The sequence below is a fragment of the Gymnogyps californianus genome, chromosome 7, assembly GCF_018139145.2.
Source record: "Gymnogyps californianus isolate 813 chromosome 7, ASM1813914v2, whole genome shotgun sequence".
Taxonomy (NCBI): domain Eukaryota; kingdom Metazoa; phylum Chordata; class Aves; order Accipitriformes; family Cathartidae; genus Gymnogyps; species Gymnogyps californianus.
This window is the reverse complement of record NC_059477.1, coordinates 1699786-1718539: the sequence shown is the minus strand read 5'-3', so window position 1 is coordinate 1718539 and position 18754 is coordinate 1699786. Positions and strand designations below refer to the sequence as shown.

Below are 18754 nucleotides of genomic sequence, written 5' to 3'. Positions count from 1 at the left end.
ATGTTTCTGCTAGTGGTACCAAATAATAAATATTATCCCACGTATGGTTTCCCTTTATTCACTTCCATTTCCTTCTATAAAGAAAACTTTACCCTTGTGAAGTGTTTTGGACTTATTTTCTTAATCCATAAAGTGCTTCGATGTAATGTTATTAAAATATGAGGGACGTGTGGAGAGTCTAACGAGAAGAACATTGCATTACATACATGCATTTCATAAGTATGGTGTTATGGATCAGATGAACTTGCCTTTTAAATCCCAATGTACTTTTTCTTTGCCCAGCGAAGGCTTGTGTAATTGTGTTACTCGTGAAAAGAATTCTTTTCCGTTCACATTGCAGTGCGTACTGTTAATGCAAAATTTGTTGTTAACGGTAAATAACTGTGCTGTATACAGGTTAGTTTTTTAGTGAGACAGATCAAGAGGTGGTTTTACACAGAATCGTAGTTTTTTTTTGTTTTAGGACACATTTTCTAGATTTTCCTAGACTCCTACTAGGATAGCAAGTATTGCGATATAGGATTGTATATTGGGGATGTTTTCAGTGGTGTTACGCATCAGCTAATTTACTCAGCTCGCGTGTGTGTACATGTCTGTTCCTTTGGAGGACGTGTGAGGCTTCCTTTTGTAGTATAAATGAAAAAGCCTCTTTGTTATTGCAGACGTATTCCCCGTCCTAGCAGTGCGAGACCAGCACCGCCCCGAGTAAAACGTCAAGAAAGCGCAGAGGTCTTACTTCCAGAAAGGTAAGGAACATGCGAGATGCGGAGCAGATGTTTCTAGCTTTTGTGCCACGCTATTCTCAGATCTTCTGTGCCTCACCTGCTGCTGAACAGCTTTAGGCTGGATCACCTCACCACTCGTTGTTTCAAACTGGAAAATTCAAGCCTGCTTTTATTTGTTTTATTGTTTCGGCAAATCCAGTGCATTATCTAAAAGTTATGGTTGGTAGTCACATCTGGAAGTTCAAAAATATGATTTAATTTTTTTGCCTTTGGGAACTCTGAAACAGATAACCCTAGAACGTTAATCTGAACTACCACTAGAAGAGATCTGTAAAACATGCAGTGAATATCCCATGTTCAAAAAAGGCCGAAACAGCCATTTGAAACTATGGACAAAATGGCTTACTTCATCTCTGATAAGTGCCAGTCACTGAAGTAGTGTGTTTAGAAGGAAAGTAGACATCCTTTTGCGAGAGAAGGATGGCTAACTGTTTTCAGAGTTGGGCAGTGAGTGGAAATGACAGCATTTGATGTGCTTTTAGTTGGTGCTGCGTTATTTTATGGGAGGAAGGGAGGGTACTGCTGTCTCTCTTATTCTGGATAGATCTTAATAGGTTTGGACAGATCTTAATAGGCTTTCATTTTCATTGTGTCTCTTGCAGGAGTGGTAGTGCTAAAACAGTCTCAAACGTGATCATAGACCAGCAGATTTCTGATGACGATGACGACCAGTTTGTGGTGGAGGCAGCACTGCCGCTGCCAGAAATGCCAGATCTGGAAATGGTCTGTTCATGTTGCAAATTATAGAACCTTTTTCCGTACTTTGTTTGTAATGTACTTGTTTAAGTAGCTTCTAGCTGAATATTTTTGAATAGTTGTATATTATAGCAATGCCAACTTTTTGCAACTAAAGCTGTCTTCCTGCATGTGTAGGAGCCAGAAGTGGAGCCGGTTGAGGATCAAAAACATGGTATGTTTGCTTTTACATATATTTGTATATATATAGAATAAAACCATGGGTTTAAACCAAATGCCGAACATTTAAAATGCTGAATAAAGCAGCAAAATACCTCCTGAGGGTAGGAGCTTGCAACTTTTGCAAGAAAAACAGAAATTATTTATCAAATGCAGTCTTGTTTACTTGTGCAGCTGGATTTACAACTGATGTGAAGTACAGATTTTCTATGCATCTTTAATGTCAGCAGGATTTAAAATTCTGCATAAAACTCATAAATTAATGTTTCTTACAGTGTCAGGTAGAGCTTGTCAGCTCTGAGATATGAGATGGGATTGGCTGTCCAAGGCAAGTTGTAGAAAAGCTTTTAGAAAAATTGATGGACCGATTCTTAACAACATTTCTGCTTACTCGTGACTCCAGATCTCTGATTCAGGGGCTTCCATTATGGTTACACTGGATGTGATTTAGGGAGATATACTTATTTGCATCCAAAAATGCCTCGCAAAGGAATATCTATCTATATACCTGTTGTGCAGTTCTTGAATTCTTCCAAAAGAGGGGTGCAAAGGAAAAGCCTTTGTGTTAATACAGCTCAAGGGCCTGGTTCTGTACCAAGAGTCGTTCAGTAAATGATACTGATGATACAGTTTGCTTTAGAGGACGTTGGAGAAAATAGATCAAATAACAAATACCTTGTATCTCAGTAGTTAAAATACATAATAGAATGCTGTTCATGTTGCTCTAAAAATGGTTTACATTAAAAAAAAATTAAGCAGTTAGTTTTGATTTTATTGTCTGAATGTTTAAAACAACATTTTAGTGCCAACCAATGCCGATATACTGATTTTTCAACAGGTGGGCTTGTAAAAAGAATCCTAGAAACAAAGAAAGATTATGAGGCATCACAGAAATCATCAAAGACGACAGAGAGGGTAAGATGGTAATGGCCTTCAAAGAACTGTGAATATTACATATTGTAATCGTGACCTTTATTCTCTGCCTTAAATGTGGTTTTTTTCCATTTACAATCAAGCTTTCCTCCTTGATGTGCTACGCTGCTTTTTTCCTCCGTTAGTCTGTCAGATACTGTTACCTTCTCTGTGTAGTGCTCTCTCTTGCTCACCTTTCATTTTTGTGGCTTGGGTTTTTTTTCAGTATTTCAGTACAATTTTTCAGGGAGCCTTCTTTAGCCTATTCTTCTGCTTTCCGGGACAAAGTCTGCTGATTTCAGCCTTGCCCTAGATGTAGGAGGGCACGCTGTGCATTTGTACAGCTGCACCATTATTGTTTCAGTCTTGCTTGTCCTCTGGGCATTTGAAGAGCAGTATCCTATTGCCCAGCAATCATGATCATTGTCTAAAAAAAAAGGGATCTCTGGTGCAGTTAATCATATAAAGTATTTTTGTTTCACCAAATGTTTCCCTAGTAACGTCCCAGCATACCCCAGCATTCAAGTCTGAATCTATGAAGTGATTTGATTTGATTTGATTTTTTTTCCACAATCAGTAGTTGGGAAAGGGAAAGTAGTTTTTGGTTTTGCTGGGGCTTTTTGTTGGTTTTTGTTGTTTTGATCACTTATGAAGGGTCTAGCAGTGATCACAAACCAAAAGCAAAAGGTTGAACCCCCCTGATTTCAGTGTATTCCTGTTGCAACTGGAGAGCTCTTGCTTTTTCAGCCTTGCAAAGCTCATGTTACAAGAAGCAGCAAAAGGCAGAGCATTTAGATGGACTGTTCTGATCCGCTGGCCCTTTGGAAAGTTTCTAAATCACTAAGCTAGTTTGATGTGCTGGTGAGGAGGCACTGAGGAATGCATTGCAGAGCGCTGTTATAAAAATACAGACAGGTATGTAATGTTTTGGAAAGGCGAGTGCTTTTCACGAACTCTTAAATTCCAATCACATCTTCTCATTTTTTTTTTTTTCAATGTTAATTCAGTATTGTAGGTTTTTACTACCTATATTCTTTTTCAGGAATGATCTATAGTTTGGCATACTGTTTTAAGATGCTGCAACTCAGACCTCAAGAGTCCAGCTTTTCACAGAGCGTCAAGCTCTTTCAGATAGCTGTCTGAAATCAGTAATGACTTTTGAAGCCTTGACCACTCGACTGCCTCTTTTGGCTTTATCAGCTGTAGTAATTTGGCAATGAGTAATGATATTATGATAGGTTATGAGCAGAGTCTACAGCAGAAAAAAAAACGTCCCTGAGGGACTAAAACCATGGTAGACAGTAGACTGTTTTAAAAACCTGGTCTTATCTAGAACCTGTATGACTTCATCATCGCCTGTACAATCTGCAGCAAAAGTGACGCAGTGTTAACTTTTAGGATTGGAATTTTGGGAGGGTAAAATCAACAGTTCTCTCCTCTTAAACAGAGATACTCCCATATGCTTTTGTGTCCAGTGGTAATGGGTTGTGCTGCCACACAGACCAGCCTTTTCATTCCTTCCCCAGCAAGCTGGGATAGCAGATCAGACCCTTGGGGAGTATCTTCCTATCTGAAGTTTGGGACTGTCTGAGATCCAGGCCTGCTTGGCTGGAAGAAAATTCCTTTCATGTATTGCAAGGGCTGAGGTTAATGAAGAAAATGAATCCTCCTTAAAATAGGAAAACACCTTTAGTTTCCTGCTCATAATCCGTTATGAATAGTTAAAGCTTTATCCAACTTGCTGAATCACATACCATTTATTATAGATGTGCAGCTTGTAGCGTCTGTGCACTGATGGTTGAAACACTGTTGGCTGTTTCTAATGAATATGGCTGATGTGAAAATTTGCCTGCTTGAGTAAAGTCTGTCTTTATATAACTGTTTGGAGAAAAGCTGATAAAAAAACGTTGGTAAAAGTTGATGTTGCTCTGTTTATGCAGTAGCTCTAAAGCTCATTACTGGAGTGCACGTTGAGCTGGCACTTGCAAGAACAAGAGAGCGAGCTGTTCCTGTTCCTGGTTTTGTAACTAGGTGGTGCTGTTGAATCGTCAGTCTCAGGACTAAGTTTTGGTAGCAGTGCATTTACTAATGTCTTCTGCCCGTACATAATTGTGCCGTAGGCTGTACTGTTCGGTCTTGTGTCCTGTCAGCTTAAGCACTGGACACAGAAAGGGACGATGGAGGAGGGTTTACAAAACCGCGTGGATTTCATGCTCGGGAAGCTTCCTCTGGTGTTTGTGCTAAATTTTCTGGTTTTTTTTTTTTCTGAATAAGAGTAACTAACTAAAACGATTCCCTTTTAACACCTTCGATTTTTTTAAATGCACGTGGGCAATTGTCTCCTTCTACAATAACCATTTAGTCCCGTTGCCCGTTTTCAGTCTCTAAAACATTCATTCAGTCCTTGTTTGTCTTTTGTTGCGTCTTTTTGAAGCACTGATCTGTGTTAGCAGCGCTGATAATAGACAACTAATTCTGGAAAAAAACGTGCTGACTTCCTAGTCAATCACGTGAAAACTTGCATACAACGCTAAGCTCCTGGAATATCATCTGATCTCATATCCAAGCAGCTGGCTGCTACTGCAGTAGGTTTCTTTGCTGCTACTGCTTTTCAGATTATATTGTTGAAGTCGTTGCGATCCAGAGAGGAGAAGCGTAGTTTTCCTGACAGCAGAGGAAAAAATCAATGGAAAAGATGATTAAAAATGCTCCGAGTTAGCGGCTGCGACTTGACAGATGCAGTTCAGAAAACATGAGCTGGAGACATTACTGAATCCTGGGAATTTATTTTAGAGGATAGAGACAGTGTGACGCAGGAGACAGTAAAAGTGAAAAATACATTTCCAATGTGGCCTTGCCTCTGGGAATATTTCAGGGACCAGATATGCCGAGGGTAGCAGCTGGGGGTCTGGCATGCTCGTGTGGCCCTAGCATCGTGAGCATGTCTCATCTCTGAGGGATGTTCCTAACATCACGAGGAAGGCAGTGGCAAGATTTTTTTTTTTTTCCTTGCGAGACTGCAGACCAGCAGTTTTGGGAAGAATAGTTACTGGTCTGTGGAATCTCTTTGGAGAGAGGCAGCAAAAGTAATTAAAAAGAAGGAAGAGTTTCAAGCGGTTTATTCCTGCCAAGTGGTCTAGGCAGGCGAGTGGAACCGCGTCCTGTTACGTTGATGGGACTGCGAGAATGGGTCAGTGAACTCTGGCCAGCGTGCTGTGTTCAAATGGCCGTAGGTTTTGTGCCAGGTCTAGCTCTGCAGTCTGCTGGGAAGCGGTATCAGTCTGGGATTTGACCGTTTCTCCCCAGACTGTCAGCTCTTTTATTTAATTTGTTTTCCATCAAACTCTCCAGAAGAAATATCTTCTACATCAGTATGCAAGTGTATTCCAAAACGTATTATGCATTGGAGAGTAAAATGTAATTGTACTTCTGTAGTTTGGAGTAAGGTAACCAAAAGTCCAGTGAAAATTTGGAAGAACACTTGCTTTGGGAAATTATGTCTGATGAAATGAAGGTTATCCTTGTGTCTGTCAGTAAGAATGTTCATCTTCCCTCGTTTTGTTCAACTATTCAATACATACGAAATAAATATTTTCCCAGTTATATTCATTAGTCTTTAAAGCCTTGTTCTTCTGCGAGTTGGGAAAATGAAGGGAGGAAAAAATATGTTTGTAGTCCGAGTGTTGGAACTTTTGGCTAATATTTTATTAAGTCCAATATTCAGCAAAAAAAAGATCAATGGATCTACCTGATTTTATTGTGGATTAATCAACTAGAAACTAGGTGAAGTTGGTGAATTAATACTTAGTCCAAATATAACACTGGTGAACTCTTGGGGATGTTTCATACCTTTACTTCTAACTTTACTGCTGATAGCTGAGGAGCATTTATTTGTGTTAAAAGCATTCCTCTGAAACCTTTCATGTGCTGCATTTCCCAAACATGCGTTTGCTTTTTAAGAAGTTTTAATAAAGAAAAAGAAGAGAAAAGGAAAGAAGACTGGGACTTTCATCATCTAGGCTTTGCATGTGCAGAAACTTAAAATAATATACACAATTTTCAGGTCAAACAAAGAGGTCATTCTGGAAATACACAAGATTTTTGCTGCCTTGATTAGCTCTGTTCAGCCTAACAAATCCCTAAAAAGACTTCCTAAATGTATTTGTTTAGAATCTAACCCTCTAATGTTAAACAGAGAAAGAAACAGATGTTACATTTTGTATTCCACTTCATTTATTTGATGTGTGGAAAATGTAGGCAGGTTATTAAATAGTTTAAGCAAGTGGGATCACAGAATTCCCATCTTTGCCCTACCAAATACAGTTCACGAGCTTCAGAAAAGAAGCAGCTTTGAGGTTTCTGCGAGGAACAAGTGATATTAAATAGCTTAGCACCTGGATAATATTAACTTCAATTACAAATGTGATAAATTAAGTATGTACTTCTAAGCTCAGAACAAATACAATCATTGCTGATTCTGTTTGTTTAAAGTTCTTCAGGTCATTGATTTTTACATTAATCCATCAGCTGCACGACATTGGGTGTCCCCTCCAGTCAATGCAATTAGTAATGTGTCATGTTAACCTAGACGTATGCGTATGTCCCACCATTTAAGTATTTTGAAGAGGCTCACCATTCAAGACCACAGCTTCTCAGCATCCTGCCGGCTTCGTATGTCATAAGAAATGCTGACAGTAAAATTTAATAGGAGTGACCTGCAGAAGGGCTTTCATCTTTGCGTGACGGTTCTGTTCGCGATGATGTGACGTTAACGCAGTGATCCGAGTAAAGCTGCAGTGAGAAATTTTTGGTGCAAGCATGCAATCCCTCAGAAATAAGAACTGTACCCAGCGGTCTGGTTGTGGACAAGCACCATAGGAGCTTAAATGGAATGAGTGTGTGCTTGAGTGTCCTTGTTACGCTACTACCAACTCTCAGGAAGAAAAACCTGTGGTCCCCAAGTAATTGTGTTACAAGCTGCGAACACAGGAACAAGATTTTTGTCACTCTTGTGATATTCCTGGTATCACGGCTCCTTTGCTGTGGCCTTTGCACGCAAAAACGCACAATGTTCTCTCCTGTGGGTACAGTATAAATACAACATGAGACAGCAGATGGATATGTTAAACAGAAAGGATATATAAAAGTGCAGTGAGACAGCTGTGATTTCCATCCCGAGGAGAGGATGCAGTGCACCGGCTGTGTAGCAGCAGTGTGTCGTAGGACACGTACAGGTGACTTCCACGTATTTCAAGAAGCTTATCAGTGGATTTGGTTGGGGCATAGACTGGTGTGAAACCAGTTGTTTAACACAAGGAACAGGTTTATTGCAAATTCTTTTTGAACAGGAAAGAGGCTGCTTTTTCAAGAGAAGGAGGTCGTGGACCCAGAGTTTCAGCAGCGTGAGCAGAAAAGGAAAGCTGGGCAGGACTGGCACCCAATATGCCATTATGGCTGAATTAATAGTATCTGCTATCATTGATTACCGCTAGAGTTGTCTCTTGGCATGTGTGTGGTCAGGCTCATAGGATTCTGCTTAGCGTGCTGAATACTGCACCAAATACGTGAGGTTTTATGAACCGACTTCTCCCCGACGCGGGCTGAACGTGAAGGAAAGCAGACTGGCTCTGGGAGCTGAGGTGGGGATGTTTATGTACGTCTGAAAAGTCCAGCTCCTTTTAGAGGTATCAAATGTGAACTGGGGGGGGAAAACCACTACCCCCCCCCCCCCCCCCCCCAAAAAAAAAAAAAACCCAAAACCAAAAAAGAAAAAAGCCCCCTTTAAAGAGCTATCCTTTTATTTTCTTTTGGTGCCTTCCAACTCAGAAGCAGGTCAGGCTAACTCTGGTAAATCTAATGGTAAAGAACATTGTGTCTCCGATTCCTTGGCCTGTTACTGAACTCGGTACCTGGCATAAGCAGAAAAAGCATCCTGTTCATTTGAAATGATTTAACATTTACTGTTTTCCCTGTGTTTCTGTGAAAGAGTTTCTTATGGTGATCCCTAGTGGATAGTTACAATCTACTTAAAATGCAGACTCTGTAAAAACCAGGAAAAGAAAACACCCTTTATGATCAAAAAATATTTTGTACAATAAAAAAACCCACCTTGTTGTTTTTGCATTGAACGTATCAAAATTACTTGTCCAAAATGAAGTTTCTGTCCTGTCCTATAGAAAGAGGTAGGGGGGAAATGGTATAGCTCAATAAAACTATGATTACTTGGGTCTGTTTTCATAATGGGACATAATACAATAGTTAAAAGGGGCTGTAGAAACTATTAAGTGCTTGATGGATGTTTGTTCTAATTTGATTCATATTTTAAAACTGTTAGTTAAAAAAAATGGAAACAAAGGAGAAGCTATATAAAAGTAAGCAAATACTGTTTCTAGAGATAAACTTTTCAAACAGGGGGGGGGGGGGAGGAAATCTTATCACCTCTTCAGCTTAGGAGATGTCAGGCACTTCAAATGCGCTCAACAGCCCAGCTATCGGAAATGGATGTCTTGTGAATGATCCATTTTTATGGAGCTGTGCACGTTGCAATATTTATACTCATTGCTTTAGCGAGGGTAAATTAAACACAAGTAAATTCTGGTGGTTTCTGGAGCCCTGCTGATAATTTCCCCTTTATTGATGAAAAAGAAAATTCCTGCTTTTTAATTTCTCAGGTCCCTGCATCCGAGTCCACGTTGTGTTCTGTTCACATTGAGGTAATGGGAAAGGCAGACTTTTTCCCAGGAATCCAAAATAAACATTTATCTTGGTGCCTTATGAAAAACACGAAGGAAAGGAAGCGTGTTGGGCCTACAGAAGTGATACAGGCTCTTATATGGGGATAATTTATTGATTCTTGGGCTTTTGTGAAAGGAGAGTTCATTGAGGTGTATGGCCTAATTAAATAGACTGGAACAATTCTGATTCTGGCATTTTTCTTAAAACTGAATATATCCTGTTACATGTTTGTGCAAAATGAGCAAAGGTGGCATTCAGGACTCTTACCACCCACGTTGCCTGTTGTAATAAACCATCTGCCATAATTCTTAGTGATTTAAAAGAGTGTCCCACGTAGATTTTAACCCGTAACTGTAACTATGAAACTGAGAACAGACAGTATGGCTTCCCCCCCCCCCCCCCCCTTAATTACTTATAATCAGCAATAGGTGGCAAAGCTTGAGTGCTTCATGGTGATAATTCTCCGTCCTGAGCTCAGCTTTCTGTAGACTGCAGGAAATGTAACATGGCATCTTGGTAGTACAAGTGTTAGTGAAATGAAAGAAAGAATTGATGGTTATTTTTTAACTCGTGTGAGGAGAGACAAACGCTGTGCCAGCTGAGCTACTGCACCTTCAGGTGTTGGGAAATTTTTCTTGGGAGCTTGAAATTTAAGTGCTTCTCCTTCAGAGAGGCACACTAAAAAACTCTTCCATGTTCTTACGCCACTTTGATATCATATAGTACGTGTTTCAAAGACACAGGGTTTTTTGGCAAGCCTATTGATGTACCTGTTTAAGTCCGAATAGTATTTAATAGATTTTTAGTGGTAGTATGTTTCAGTACTTTAAATGACTTTGGATGGGATAATATTTTGTCCTTTTTATGTCAGTTTTGAAGAATTGAACTACACAAGAGTATGCTGGAGTTACAGGAACACTCAAATTATTTTTCAGTATTTACTGATACGCTTTTAAGGGCATCTTCCTGATTCGTAGAAAATATTCCACGGTGTTTTATTTCCACTTGAGCTTTTCAGGCAGCTGTGTATTTTAGCATGGAATATTTCAAATTGTTAGCTGGGTCTATGTTTTAAAGTATACAATTCTGGTTTGCTTGTTTACTGAATTGTGGGATTTTCACGTCTTTTTTATTTTTTATTTTCATACCATACTTGCTGGTGTTGAGAAGTGTGGCTACTTGGACTGTCTAGGTATCGGGGGGGGGTGACGCCAGCATTACAAGAATGTAAAACATTGAACTAGGCATTTGGAAAATAAAAATGAAGCATTCTTCAGGTTTTTGCACATCCCGCTATATCCTCAGATAATGGACTGGCTGAGTCTTCTCGCTTCTGAGATAGCTGTATTTGAAACAAATCTCTTGGCTGTGGCTTCTTATAATAGATGGTGGGAGGAAAGCGGTAAGGGTTTGGTGCGCTTAGGAGGAGAGGAAAACCAAGGCAACGGGACTTCTTCCTGGGAAGCTGTTGGATCTGATACAGCTCTGCTCTGCTGCTGAACTGAAGGGGATTGTCTTTATAGGTAGCTTCCCAATTACATGTGGAAAGTATGGTGCCATGGATTAAGCCTTCCCTATGGCTTTGGTGGAGCACAACATGTAGCAAGGACTAGGAAAACAGAGTTAGACTAGAGAGCAAAGGGTTTTGAAACAGTGTGAGATTGCAGATCTGTTCGTACATCTTTACTAGCTGCAGCAAGGCGGTGGGGCAAAAAAGGAGAGAAACCCTCGTCAACCTGAGACGTGTGCTGAGCCCCGGTCAATGGCGGGTGTGCAGGACCCGGTTCTGTCATCTGTGCCTTCAGAGGCACCCGGGCAAAAGCTCTGTTGTCTGGGGAGCCGCAAGATCAACAGGGAGAGGAGGTGGACGACACTGATGGGAACACCGTTGGCCATTGTGCTCAGAGGTTGGCCAAGGAGGAGACCCAGGGGAGAAGATCTGCTCCAACCCTAAGCAGCTGTGCTCGGAACGGGGGGTGCTCACCAGCTCTCGGGGGGATGAAATGGGTCAAGAAGCAGCGCTTTCATCTTTGCGTCGTAAAGGATAGCAAACACATGGATGGCTCCAGAAAGTATCTAAATAATGTGTTTTATGTAATGCAGGATAATGAAACACCTGCTTCTGTGAGAGAGGTATGGGTCGAGTGAGAAGGAATTAAGATAAGTGTTATTTTTAACAGTTTAGCCAGCACTCATGAATTGACTTAGGAAGCGAAGGTCACAAGTTCAGCAGCATTTGTCACTTCAGCCCAGTTCCTAATTAAACAACTTGAACATTATAAAATCGCAGTAAACTCAGAAGCCCCACAGTTTTCATGCACCGCGTGTGTGGTAAAACGCAAGCATCAGACGTAAGTAAATCTCAGCCTTCAAATCTTTAGAAGTATTTTTCTAAAATCTCTCTCTCTCTGAGTTCATCAGTAACCCAAGGGCTGCTGAAATGTGTTTGGCAGTAGTCCCTGCTGCCTCCAAACGCAGCTGAACAAACAGCCCACAGCTCGCACAGGAAGACAGGCCGGTTGGGTAGGAGGGCAGGAGGGGACAGCGTGGTAGATTCGGTGTCCCAGCACGAGCGAGAAGCACACTGCCACCTCTGTGTTTATCGAGCCGCTAGGAACCGCGCTTAGGAATTGGTTGGTCCTGCGGTTGGGGTGGTAGAGAAAGACCTTTCTAGTTTTTCGGCATACGTTAAATGACCGAAATTACTTTTAAATAAACTTTACTTAAAGCTTTGTGTGTCTTAAAGAAAAACTCGGTTTGGGAATTCGACCTGGAGGGCTCTTGGAAAGAAAGAAAAATTAGGTTGTTTTTCTTGATGGGGGAGAAAAAAACCCAGCAGACTTTTCTTTCATGGTGATTGTTGTTTTCAGGGGAGGCTTTCCTGGAATAAGATTATTACAGTGTGTCAGTAATGTGGCATCACTTTGCTCTTTTTATGGCATCCTTTCGCTCTTCGTGACTTTGCCGCTTTAGCAAACACTTTCTCTGTGTTTAACTTGCAGTAAGCTAGGAGGCTTCAGGAGATTGACCACAGAGACTCTGCTGGCTGCACATGAGGGAAGTGTGCACAAGACCAAATTATTTTTGAGTAGTGGAGTTTATTGAGGCCACATCTGCAGCCTGCATGATTTTACAACCACTGTTAACAGAAGTACAAGGCATGGAATAACCGCCGTCTATTTTAGCTGTGCAGCGTGAAGTGCTATTATTAGGACCAGCATTAGGAGCTGGAAATCCAGATACAGACAGTGGAGGGAGAGAAGCATCTTGAAGGGCCGATGTAGAGAACTAGAAGGAGGCTGGTGCCCTTCAGCATCCGCTGTAGCTCCCAAGCAAAACTCTCTGGCAAGCAGGTCCAAGGAACGTTGATGGTGTGGTAGCCTGTAACATGATGAGCGGGGCTGCTGCTGCTTTTCCAAATTACTTGCCTTTCAGATTTCATAATCATCTTCCTCCAGAGCTTAACGTGACTTTTTTTTTTTTCCCCAGCGTCGTTCCGCACTGTGATTGCAGCGGTATTGAGTAAATGCCAATCCACTGAGTCCTGGTGCGGGGCTCTGGAGTGACGCGGCGACAGTCCAGCCTTGCCCCATAGAGCGCCCAGGGGGAGGACGGCTGGTCGTGCGATTTACGCAGCGAACGCGTTGGTAGCCAGCGGCGGCAGCAGCAGATTGATAACAAAAGTGTTGTTGAGTATTACATGTCTGTTGAGAGCTTCTGCTTAATGATGCCGCATTAAGCCACAGAAATTTCCCTTTCAATATCTAGAAATAGGTTGAGGTAAACCATGACTGAATGCGAAGGAGGTTTCCCCCCCTACACCCGCTGCTTTGGGAAAGATCATGTCGAGAACGAGAACATCAGTGAGATCATTTATGGGATCGAATACTGATTTTACTTTTGTGCAGTTGTGATCTGAAAAGCAGTTTAATATTGCTGATGCTATTGCACAGTTTTGTAGCAGTCCTCTGTAGCAGTGGTGACTTGGATATGGCATGCTTTCTGCTCCTCCGTTTCGAGACTACTGCTTCGTTTCTGCTCTTTCATTGCAGACTGTCAAACATTTCTCCAGATACTTCACAGTTAGCAGTCTCCAAAACATTCTTCGTTCAATACCTCATGTGCAACAACCGTTTTCCCTAGTTCTGATGCTTTCCTTCTTATTTATCCTTTCTATTAGGAGAAGCCCTTTGTATCGGAAGCAGCTAGGAAGAAAGAGAGAGACTTGGTAGCCAAAGAAATTGAGAAGTTTCAGGTCTCTATTCAGACTCTGTGCCGGAGTGCCCTTACGCTTGGCAGGATCATGGATTACATTCAAGAAGACATGGATGCCATGAAGAACGAATTGCAGATGTGGCGGCACGAGAACAGACAGCATGCAGAAGCTCTGCAGAAAGAGCAAAGGTGAGCGTGGTCAGGGAAAGTTTGATTTATCTCTCGAGACAGATTCCTGTTTTTAGGAGAGGGGAGAGTTTTACTCATTTTTCAAAGCAAATTTCTCATGAGTCATTTTTGTGGTTTGGGGAGATTTTTTTTTTGCAGCCTGAATTGTTTTTTGCAGTGTTAGAAGTCTTAAGGTCTCTTCAGCTCAGTTTCACATGATGTACATGACAGCAGAGATGCAAATATTTGTGTGGTATGAGAGGGCTTGATTTGTTTTCTTCTTCTCAGAAATACATAAGGAGCAACGGGGGAAGAGCTTAGGAAACAAAGTAGATTTTGAATCGGGACTGGAGTGGATTCCTAAATCACAGCCTGCTCTCTCTGTGCCATTGAATGCGGCGTGTTCTGCAGTGGTGTTACTAACAGTTGTTGTTGTCTGTGCAAGGTTTAAAAACAGCATTGGAAAGCCAGGAGAGTGAAGGTGACGTGCATAATAGAAACAAGGAGGTCAAGCCTGGAAACAGTTTCTTTGGCCTTACTTGTCTCACCAATGTGTCTTTATGCTCCTTGAAAACAGAACGTCCCTTCCAATTGTGTGTCCTCTGATCTTAAACGTGGCTAGATAGCGATCTTCTTGGATTCACCGTCAGCCTAGATAGATCTGCTGCTCCCTGAATCGATGCGCTTCATTCATGCGGAAGCGAGTATGGGTGGTATTCTTAGCTAAGTCCTATCTTGGTAGGTAGCAATGTGTTAAGTGTTGGAAATTTACAGCTGCTGGCTTAGTCCACTGGCTGGGGTGGGAATTAGGGCTTTGGTTCACGTATAAAGTGTAATGATGTTAATTCCTTGCACTTACATAGCACCTTCTGTCCCAAAACCTTGACAGGCTTTAAAACTCTGGTTGGCCTCAGAACGCACCACCCCTGCAAAGAGAAAGGAAATGGGTGTTTGGCTTTATTTTACGGTTGGAGAAACTGAGGCATTGACTCACTCGCCTTTGCACCACACCTAGCGACAGGGAGCAAGCCTCAGGCCTTTCTCCAGGCACGTACTTACTCAGTGGATCCATTTTGGCCTCGCCAAACCAAGGCATTTATACTTTGGCTGGTTTCCCAGCGCAGTGACTGTACGTGCTTCGCTGGACCCGTATGTCCCCTGAGTTCCCAGGCAAAGCGTACCGAGGACGAGACTGTCTCCTTGACGTTGGTGCAGAGGGAGAGGGGGAGTGGGAAGAAGGAACTGCCCAGCTGATTTTGTTTGCAGCTTTATGTCAAAGCAAGCTTTACAACGGCCAGCTGTTTCGTGCAAGACTGCGGGCAGGCTAGCATCCCTTCAGCAGAGCCCGCTCGGTTCCCTTTCGCGAGCTAAGGCTGCCGCAGCGTATCCCAGCACTTCACAAAGCTTCCTATGAGATCCTAATCGGATCAGTGTAGTGCTGAGGCATGTCCAATCCTTCAGGAAAGAATTACAGAGTATGAGACATGAAGAAGACAATGCTTCCCATATGTACTGGAATTTGGATGCATGTGTTTGTTTTCTTTGCTTCTGTGAAAGACAATTGAAGGATCCCATTGGGGAAATGTTACTGCAATTTCTAGCGATGCTTTTTGTGATTTATGCTAATGTGGTAGAAAGGAGGGGAAAACGAAATGATTTTGAGATGCAGACTTTAGCTAATGAGTCCTCAAAGTGACTGACTGGGTAATTCAGAATGACAGCAGGCTAGTTCAGTCTGTCGTTTCCCTGGCTGTTCGGCGTTCCTGAAGATCAGCAAAGCACTGTGGAAGGGGGCACGTTTGTTTTAAAGCCAAACAGCCCCATTCGCTTCAGATGCATCCCTGGACTTGTGGTTTATTAGCATAGCATTTATTAAATTTCCTCTTAGTGTGGGATTGCCTGCCCGTGTCAGCGGGCAGCGATGGGTCGGTTTTCATATACCTTGCCTCTTCTCTGACGTCTGCCTGCTGCAGCTTGGTGCTGCTGGCAGCTGCTGGTGTCTTGCTGCTGGCTTGTTGGTTTGTTGTAGGAAATAGCTGGTAGGAGGCCAGCAACCTCCACAGCAGTTGTATTTGTCCCCCTCTGCCACGTGCTTCTCTCCTTTAAGCTCTTGCGGTGAGGCCCAGAGGGACGGCTGTTACCACGCCTATCATGGTAGGACCCAGGGGCCCCTGTAAAAGGTGGGTGTCCTTAGAATCATAGAACGGTTTGGGTCAGAAGGGACCTTTTAAAGATCGTCCTAGTCCAACCCTCCTGCCATGGACAGGGACATCTTGCACTGGATCAGGTTGCTCAAAGCCCCATCCAACCCGACCTGAACACTTCCAAAGATGGGGCATCCGCAACTTCTCTGGTCCTTGTGGGGTTATATCCCACAGAGGCAAGTGCTGCTTCATCCCTGGGCCGGGTGGTTGCAGCTTTTGGCTGGGGAAAACGGAAAGAAGCGCTCGACGTCTGCATAGTGCGGGGTGAAATAACTGCAAAGCCGTTTTTAGCAGGATTTTAGCAGAAAGCAGGATTTTAGCAGAAAAGATTAGCCAAGAAGTGACTGTTTACTGTTGAATTGTGGGTGATCTCTCTTGAACGATATTCTACTCTGTCCATGTTGTCGCAACTTCAATACCTGAAAGTTCGCAAAGAATTTAATGTTCTTTCTTGGAGGCTTAGGTCACCTGAAGCAGCATAAGGTTTCCAATAACTTTATGCTTTTTGTGTCTCTTTCAGCATCACAGACAGTGCTGTAGAACCATTAAAAGCTGATCTGGCTGAACTGGAACAGTTGATTAAAGACCAGCAAGACAAGAACTGTGCCGTAAAAGCTAATATTTTAAAGAACGAAGAAAAAATCCGGAGGATGGTTCTTAGCATAAACCTGTCTTCAAGAAGGTGAAAAAAAAAAAAAAAAGCCTTGGGACTGACTGACATTCCTACCAAATAAAAACAAAATAGCGGAGAAAACTAAGATATGCCTTGTTTAGCTATAAAATGTTTAGGGACCAGAAGTCTAAAAATTATATAAAATCCCATTATTGCATTGATCTTTAGATGTTGATATTACCCAGGATAAAAATTATATTCATTTGAATGCTCAAGTTGCAGAGCTATTAAAATAACTTGTTTGTTTAGATGTGAACTGCTGTTACTCACTTACCAGGTCTTCACAGCCTTCTTTCCCTCCCTGGCCTGTTGAGCACGGTTTCTGAGCCCCTTCTCTCTACATCTCCTCCTCCTCCTCGTTTCCACCGAGGTTACTTTTGAACAGGCTGTCATGTAAAACGGGTATCAGACACTTCTTTTGCCCCCTTCAAAAAACGTTCCAGACTCCTGCAGGTCAGCAGGTTCCTGAATCCTGTTTGTTATTAACAGGGAAAATGATCTGCAAAACAATGCCACGAGATCAAGAAGTAAAGCCTTGTGTAACTTGCAGTTCTTTGCACCATTACGGAGGTGATGTCATGTTTTTCAGAGCTATCGGGAATCTTATTAGGAACAACTGAAAATGCAATCCAAGCATCACCATGTAAGGGAGCAGAAGTATTTTATCTGCGCAGGTGTTAATTCCATTTTTATTGCTTATGTTCATTTGGAAAGGATTAATTTAAGTACCTGTTTCCTCCCAAATGCATGTTCCTGTAACTTTCTGTACGTGAATAATTCCACTGATTTTTTTAGTTAACTGCAGATGTCTGTACTCTTTTCCTAATGACCTCTTGAGCGTACTGCACGTTAGAGTCCAGCTTGACTTACTCCTAAATCTGCAAAGCGTATTAGCATAGACACAACTATGTGACACTGCACTGAGGACAGAAGGCTTTCGTCCCCTGCAAGGCTGTTCTCTCAAGATTTTTGTGATGTGCGAGCACATCTCCTCCTCCCATGTGGTTTGGATTGTGTATGAAGTGCTGGTGTCCTTTTTTTTTTTTTTTCTCTTCTTTCATTGGCAAATCTGTGGGTTTGGTTTTTTTTTCCTTTTGGTTTCTTCTTCTAGTATCTGGACCTCGAAAAACCTACCAAATGGCTCATCACCAAATAGCGTGAGTATTTAGTATGTTAAATACAGACATTTTAAAGGGCAGGATGCTTTGCTGCATGGGGTTTTGGTGGGGGTGGAGAGGAAGTAGGGGACTTGCGAAGGAATAGGAGAAATATTCCGATCTGTTCTTAACAGCCTATGACGCTATGGCCTTGGCTTTTGAATTGTCACTGCAATTTTTTTTTATTTCAATACGTGAATTTAAATGGTGAAGCAATATTGTGGGTAGGGTCCAGAGAGGCAGGACTCCTGGGGTGACCCAGCCCTGCATTGCCACCCTCTCTTACCGTGCATTGCTTCTCACCCGGGGTTGGAGCCTGGCCGCTGCATCCTGGGTCTCATCGTGTGAAGGAAAAGGGGTTCAGGATGTCCACCGGAATCCCCAGAGCCCAGAACTGATGGTGAAAGCCTGCGTGGTCAATATATAACTTCGGAGTGGTTTGAATGCTCCCTCCCTTCTCCCTTTAAATACTTGCATCGAAAAATATGGGGTTTGGTCGGATTGCTCGGACCTCTGCTTAGACGGTGTTTGACCCCGTGAGCCCCCGATCCCTCGGTGCTTCTGTTGCCACCGCTAGAAGCCACCCTTTAAAAGCCCAGAGAGATTTGTTACCAGTCCCCCGGCCTTTGTCACCCCCTTGGTGCCTCTCCCGGGCCCCTTCTGCCTCCCCAGACAAGACCAGCGCGGTGCTGCTGGAGCACGGGGCTGGCAGGAAAGCAGTAAGAGGAGACCAGTAGCAGGGTGTTTCAGGTGTTCGCCAGGGACATGAAGTGATTTCAGCTCTGCCCTGGGTTAAACAGGATTTAAATCGTGACTTTTCCTTTCCCTCAGCTACTCCAGTTCACAAAGTTCTCTTCACCAGACCCCCTCTCCTCGTCTTCCCCCTGCCGACGGGCGCTGCGTGCTCGTCGTGTGGTGACGTGACCCATGCATTCATCCGTCCTTGCGTTTAAAGTTACCACTTTAAACAAGATTCGGTTACCGTTAGGG

General features: G+C 42.6%; 1 protein-coding gene across 1 annotated transcript in view; it reads left to right on the top strand.

Moving 5' to 3' along the window:
* Positions 1 to 16822, top strand: part of TRAF3IP1 (TRAF3 interacting protein 1) — a 44797-nt gene extending 27975 nt beyond the window's left edge. The window contains 6 exon segments of the mRNA XM_050899728.1: positions 663 to 746; positions 1388 to 1518; positions 1669 to 1695; positions 2539 to 2615; positions 13531 to 13751; positions 16455 to 16822. Of these exon segments, the coding sequence (XP_050755685.1) occupies positions 663 to 746; positions 1388 to 1518; positions 1669 to 1695; positions 2539 to 2615; positions 13531 to 13751; positions 16455 to 16620 (706 nt within the window). The 3' untranslated portion in view covers positions 16621 to 16822.
* The last annotated feature ends 1932 nt before the right edge of the window (positions 16823 to 18754 follow it).